The sequence below is a fragment of the Mus pahari genome, chromosome 2 (genome assembly GCF_900095145.1).
Source record: "Mus pahari chromosome 2, PAHARI_EIJ_v1.1, whole genome shotgun sequence".
In the NCBI taxonomy this organism is placed as follows: Eukaryota; Metazoa; Chordata; class Mammalia; order Rodentia; family Muridae; genus Mus; species Mus pahari.
In genome coordinates this window covers 130057873-130063891 of record NC_034591.1, presented here as the reverse complement: position 1 = coordinate 130063891, position 6019 = coordinate 130057873, and the positions used below count along the sequence as shown (strand labels likewise).

Sequence of the window (6019 nt, the reverse complement as noted above, 5' to 3'; positions counted from 1 at the left end):
AGAGTCTGCGCTGTGTACCTCTGAGTGATCTCCGTATGTTACTCATTCTTAGAGGCGAGTCCAGCTCTATTGCAGTGGGTTTTGAGCCCATATCTCTGTCGCTCTGGGACTGAATTAGTTTGTGACCTTGTCATGTTGTTCCAAGGAAAGAGATGATTGTGTGCTCCCAGCCCTAAGAAAGAAAGGGCTGCAGTGTGTGGTGGTTTGAAAAGAGAACTATATCCCCCAAGGCCTCGGGCACCGAAGCCCTTGGTGCCCATCTGGTAGCACTGATTTGGGGAGGGGTGAGTTTATGTGGTACAGGCTTGCTGGAGGGGGTATGTCGATCCAGGGTAGGCTCTGAGAGCAACACCCTCCCCTGCTTACAGTTTGCTCTCTATTTTATGCTTCTGGGTCAGGATGTTAGTTTCTTGCTCCTGCCACTGTGCTGGCCGTTTACCTGCCGCACTGGACTCTAATCCCTCTGGAACCGTAAGCCCAAACAACCCTTTTCTTCTGTAAGCTGTCTTGGTCACAGCATTTTATCACAGCAACAGGAAAGTAACCAATACACCGTATACCATAGAACCTTTATTATTTTTTCCTCTAAATTCTTAGAAACGTACATGACGCCCGTGCTCTAGCTGTGATTCCATTTGATAGACATTTAAAACACATCTTCATGTATAAATATTTTACATTTGGTCCATAGAACAGATAATTTTACTAAATAATACTGTAATTTTTTTTAAAACAGGCTCTGTATATAGTCTGAATAGGCATATATTACATATACTTTTATATAGAGATAAATTTACTTGGTGTTCTGAGAATAAATCCTTATTGCAAAAAAAAAAAGCATATATGATAATACAATTATCTTCTTCCCTCTGGGCAAAAACTGAAAAAAGAAAAGTTACACATATTCACAGTTCTCACAGTAATTGTACGACCCTTAACGTTGTGCTCTATAAGGTAAGTTTGGGTGGAAATCGGGGGATTTCTTGCCAAACATCTCAGAGGTGCTTACAAACATGAAATATACTGCACTTATCTCAGGAAAGACTTGTTCTCAGTTTCACATCAAAGAACATCGAGCAGCAAGAAGGAGACCTCCTGCCCTCATCCTAAAGGGCTTCCTACACAGGTGGGGGTGGGCTGGGGCCACAAGACACAGTGGAGGGTCCTTGCATTCCACATCTGGGACTCTGGCGACAGGCACCTGTGCAAGCTGGTCGGTCGCAGAGTCTCCACCGAGCAGGCGGATGCCTCAGCCACACGACCCTGTTACAAGTGGCCTCGGGAAGAGCTGGTAGATTGCCTACACAATATCACACGGGACGCTAAATGCCACATGTGAGGATGGGTATGCATGTGTGTGCATTTCTATGTGCATACGTGTTTGCATTCTCTACAGTGTGCTTAATGCTCTGAGGGAGGGAGATAGCTTATTGCAAGAACTGGTGTGCTGGTCACTTTTGGATGAGAATGACAAGAGATTCAAAAAAACCCACGGTCACAGTTATTCACCATAGTTATTAAGGATTAGTCATAAACACAGTTTGTGAGCTATCAAGCTAAGAAGCTACGGGACAAGACATACGCTTTGCTACATGGGAGTCCACCCTCTCAGCAGAGGAGAGAGACGGAGCTTCTGGAACTTTCCAGAAACTGTCTCTGCTGGCTTCACCAACCCAGAACCCAAGGCCAGAAGGGACACGTGATGCCCCCACTGGAGCAGGCTGGCTTCACTAACCCAGAACCCAAGGCCAGAAGGGACATGCGATGTCCCCACTGGAGCAGGCTAGCAAGGGAAGCTTAGTGCCAGGGTAGGGTGGGCAGAGCCTCTGGAGTAACCCTGCTCCATGAGTGGGTGTATACATCTGAAAGTTTTCCAGAAAGGTGAGGGGGGAACAGCAGAACAGAGTGGCAGTGACAGTCTAAGAGGGAAACCAGAGTGAGCTGGATTGGTCCTGACTTAGAACCTTCACCTTGATTTCCTTGGTCATTGTTTGTGCCAAACTGGGCAGCTCAGAAGGACCACAGCTCCCACTTGGGGAAAGTCCTGGGATGGTGACCAAAAAAGGCAATTGTGCTTGTGAATTTTTTTTTTCCTTCCCAGTACACAGGACCCTTCTGGATGGGCAGTTGTTGTTAATGCCACCTGGGGAGGTAGGGCAGGGGACACTGAGTTGCCCGGGTCACAGGGTCACAGGGACAGAGGACCCTCTCCGCACGGATCTGTGAACAGTCTAGGGGTGGGTCCGGGAAGCTGCCTCAGGAAGGAGAAATTGAGAAGGAAGAGGCAGAGCCTGCTGGCTCCCAGCGGCCATGAACAAAATGCCGTAGCCCTGGTCCATGACCAGTTCAGAGCCAAGGAGGACAGAAAAGTCTGGGTAACAGTCTACAGTTGGGGCACAGGAAAACAGTCTGAAAAAAGACTAAAAGCCAGGAGCGTGTGGCCGCAGCTATCACCCTCTCTGGCAGCATAAAAAGGAGCTACAGTGGCAGTTACAAAGGCTAGCCACCTGCTCCTGCTAAGGGGCCTCTACGGAAGCCTCCAGAGGCGGCTGCCCACTCAGGGCCCACCCAGGGTCAGACTGTCCCCCACCTCCCCTCTCTGCATGGTCATGGTGTCTGGACCTGCCCCTTGAGGTAGGTGGAGACAGAGGGTATCTTCAGTCTTCAAGGGGTGTGGGTACAGCCAGTCCAGAATGCCAGTGTAGGGGTGACGAGGGGGCTGCACCCCTAGATGTAGGCCTCCTTGCTGGCTGAGCTGCCAGCCTGCGGCTGCTCAGGGCCGTTCTCAGGGCGCACGATATCTTCACTGGGCTGAATCATGACCTGGAGACGCTGTGGGCAGGGGTGGGGGTGGGGTGAGGCCCAGCCCCTCCCCTCTCTCTACCTCCACCAAACCCAGCTCTTGTTATCTCACTAGTAAGCCAGATGTCCCATACGATGGAGACCACTTGGCCACAACACACCCGCTCCCATCTGCATGACCCAGAGTCTCCTGACTGGTCCTCTGATGTCTTTCCTGACATCATCTTCCCTCTGTCCTCAGCATGACAGCCAGGAAGATGGTCAGAATGCCTCCCTCTGTGTTTCAGGACCCCACAGACTCCCATTTCATCCGGTGTAAAAGCCAGGTCCCACAATGCCCTGTACAGTCTGGTCACTGCCACCTCTCAGATTCCAGTATCTCCCTATTTTCCCCTCTCCCCTCCTCTGCCTGCCACAGCCTTCCTTTCAAATCCTTACAAAAGTTTACTCTGCCTATCCCACTTCCTCCTCCTGCCCTCCAGCTATATTATTCTCCCTCCAGCCAACCTCATGGCATTTTGATGTCTGGACCTTTGTACAAACCTTCGTCCTGCCCTCCCATCCCACCCTCCCAGGACCACTCTTTCTGCATCTACCACCCAGGCAGGACCACAGTGCCTCAGAGGTGCTCCCTGTCACTGGCTTGCTGACTCAGGCTGCCCCACCTAGCCCGTGAGCTCCATCCATGCGGAAGGGTTTACCTGCTTCAGAGAGCCCTTCAGGGTGAGGAACATGTAAGCCATGTACCCGGGGATGAGCACCATGGAAGACAGAGCCATGAGCCAGCCCACGCCCTGGCCCCACTTGGGGAAGACGTAGCTTCCCATGGTGAGTGGTGTCATCTGCACTGCGCTGAAGAGAAACACGCCCTGTGGATGGGGAAGGGCATGGCAGTCAGCTCTGCGCCGAGGGTGAGACCAAGCCAGGCCCTGCCTCTACTGCAGCTGACTCTCAGGGCCTGCCCTCCTGGTACCACTACACAGGCAATGCCCTAAAGCAGACTCCTCTTTCTGGAAAAGGCCTGGAGAGGGGAGACCGCCCCCTGCCCCTGCCCCCGCCCTCCTGCCCTCCTGCCCTCCTGCAGGCTAGCTTGTATAGTGGGCTGTATGGCCTCTCCAGGCTACCATGATCTTACACACAGCACAACTAGGCAGCAGCCCGGCCCCCACCTCAAGGACCTGGGGTGTCCCTGCCAGGGCTCTCAGCACCCCTCGAGGAGGCAACGAGACTCGCTGAAGAATAGAAGGATCTGCATGTCAGGAACCTGGGCTCCTGGGCTCCGCTGAGCTAGGGGAGTGACTCGGGACAACAGCTTGGGTACTGAGTCTGTGAGGTCATGTGATTGTTCCCCAGCAGGCCTTGACAGATGAGCAGCAAACATGGGTGGGGTGGGGGTGGGGCGGAGTTACTACTCACAGGGAGCAGAAGACCTGGGGGAGATTTACCCCGCCCTCATTCCCAAGAGTTTTCTCCAGGGAGCTGAGCTGTCTGTACCACAGCCTGCCTCATCCCAGGGGGCTGACTTCTTCCCAGTGGGCTAGCCTCATCCTAGTGGGCTAGCCTCATCCCAGTGGTCTAGCTTCATTCTAACGGCTGGTCAAGTCTCATCTTTACCGCCACAATGATGGGTGTGAAAAAGGACCAGCACAGCTTCCACCAGATGCAGGGCCTGGAGCCAACCATCTCCTGGATGTTGTCATAGAACCGGTTGACACCTGCGCCACAGGAGTAGGAACAGAAGGCAGAGGAGAGTTCTATGACAGTGGTCTAGGACCCAATTCTACTTGAGATGCAGCCCTAAGCAAGTCCCCTCACGTCTATGAGTCCCAGTGTCCTTGTCCCTTATACGGGGCATGTGCTTTGGTTTTAATCAAGTCCTGTGGCGCCATAACATGAAGACAGGAGGATATGCAAAGACATCCTACCCACAGCCCCCTGTCCTAGCCATGCCTTCCTTCATTGGCTTTGCCAGGAGGAAACATCTCCCCATGCCAGTCTTATTATGAGAAATGGACGGTAGCTTGTGAAGAGATTCCAAATTTAGGAAATCAATGTCAATGAGAAAAGACCCAAAGGCCTCAGAATGGAGCAGGTTGTGCCCCCTGTGGAAAGTCACAGAGCAGGCACTGAAGGGGGTCTATTAGGAGGGAGGAGCGAACAGTGGCAGGAGGAGGGTGATTGGGTGCAGGTGAAGGTTGGGGGAGGGGCACATTCGGGAAGAACAGTCTTAGGGCTTTGATCCTGGGCAGTCATTTGGGGAGCCTTGGCCCCACAAGAAACAAATAAAATAGACCCTTTGTGATCAGTTCTATGTGAACTAATATATACAGTCTTACAGCCATTGGGCACATGACTTAGAAAGTCCCCGTTTTCAGATAAAATTTCATTTTTTTGCATTTATTTATTCAGTGTGTGTGTGTGTGTGTGTGTGTGTGTGTGCGCGCGCGCGCGCGCGTGCGCGCGTGTAGGCACATTTGGAAGCCAGAGGACAGCTTGTGGGAGGCACTTGTCTCCTCCTACAGGTGGGCTTCTGGGGGTGTCTTGGTGCCAACTGTTTTGAGCCATGTCACCAGCCAAGCCCTCTAATCAATTTCAAACCAATCTTTTCATCCTCAAATGTATGAAGTCATAATGGCTGGCAATCTACTTTTTAAAGATGTATTTACTGTTACTTTATGTGTATAAGTGTTTGTCTGCATGTCTGTCCACACCATGTACATGAGAGTGTTCACAGAGGCCAGAAGAAGGAATCAGGCCTCGGGGAACTGGAGTTGCAGGAGGTTGTGAGACTCCATGAGGAGTGCTGGGAACCGAGCCTGGGTCCTCTGCAAGAGCTGACCGTGGTCGTAACCTCTGAGCCATCCCTGCAGCCCCTGGCTTGCATGTCACATGGACATCTGTGACTCTCCCTGTCACACTTCCTCAACAGGGCAGCACCTGTGTTAACTAAGCTTGTGAAGGTGTTACAAAAGCAAAATTAAGGTTTAATGTTCAAGATCTCGTTAATGAATAATGGTTGGATAGGAGGATGGATTAATGAGGGAGCAGGGCTGGATCTCACCATAAAACCAGGAAATGGAGACACACTCAAAGAAAACCAGGAACAGCAAGCTCATGCCACTGGCAGAGTAATAATCAAACAGTTTGAAGACATAAATGCCACCCTGAAAGAGACAAAGGGATGAAGGGCAGACTTAGCTCCATTCCTGCACGCTCC

General features: G+C 51.6%; 1 protein-coding gene across 1 annotated transcript in view; it reads right to left on the bottom strand.

Moving 5' to 3' along the window:
• Nucleotides 1-560: 560 nt before the first annotated feature.
• The window catches only part of Slc6a1 (solute carrier family 6 member 1), a 33917-nt gene continuing 28458 nt past the window's right edge, over nucleotides 561-6019 (bottom strand). Inside the window, exons 13-16 of the mRNA XM_021190009.2 lie at nucleotides 5864-5966; nucleotides 4417-4517; nucleotides 3504-3671; nucleotides 561-2832 (exon numbers count right to left, since the gene is read on the bottom strand). Of these exons, the coding sequence (XP_021045668.1) occupies nucleotides 2728-2832; nucleotides 3504-3671; nucleotides 4417-4517; nucleotides 5864-5966 (477 nt within the window). The 3' untranslated portion in view covers nucleotides 561-2727. The remainder of the gene's footprint in view (nucleotides 2833-3503; nucleotides 3672-4416; nucleotides 4518-5863; nucleotides 5967-6019) is intronic.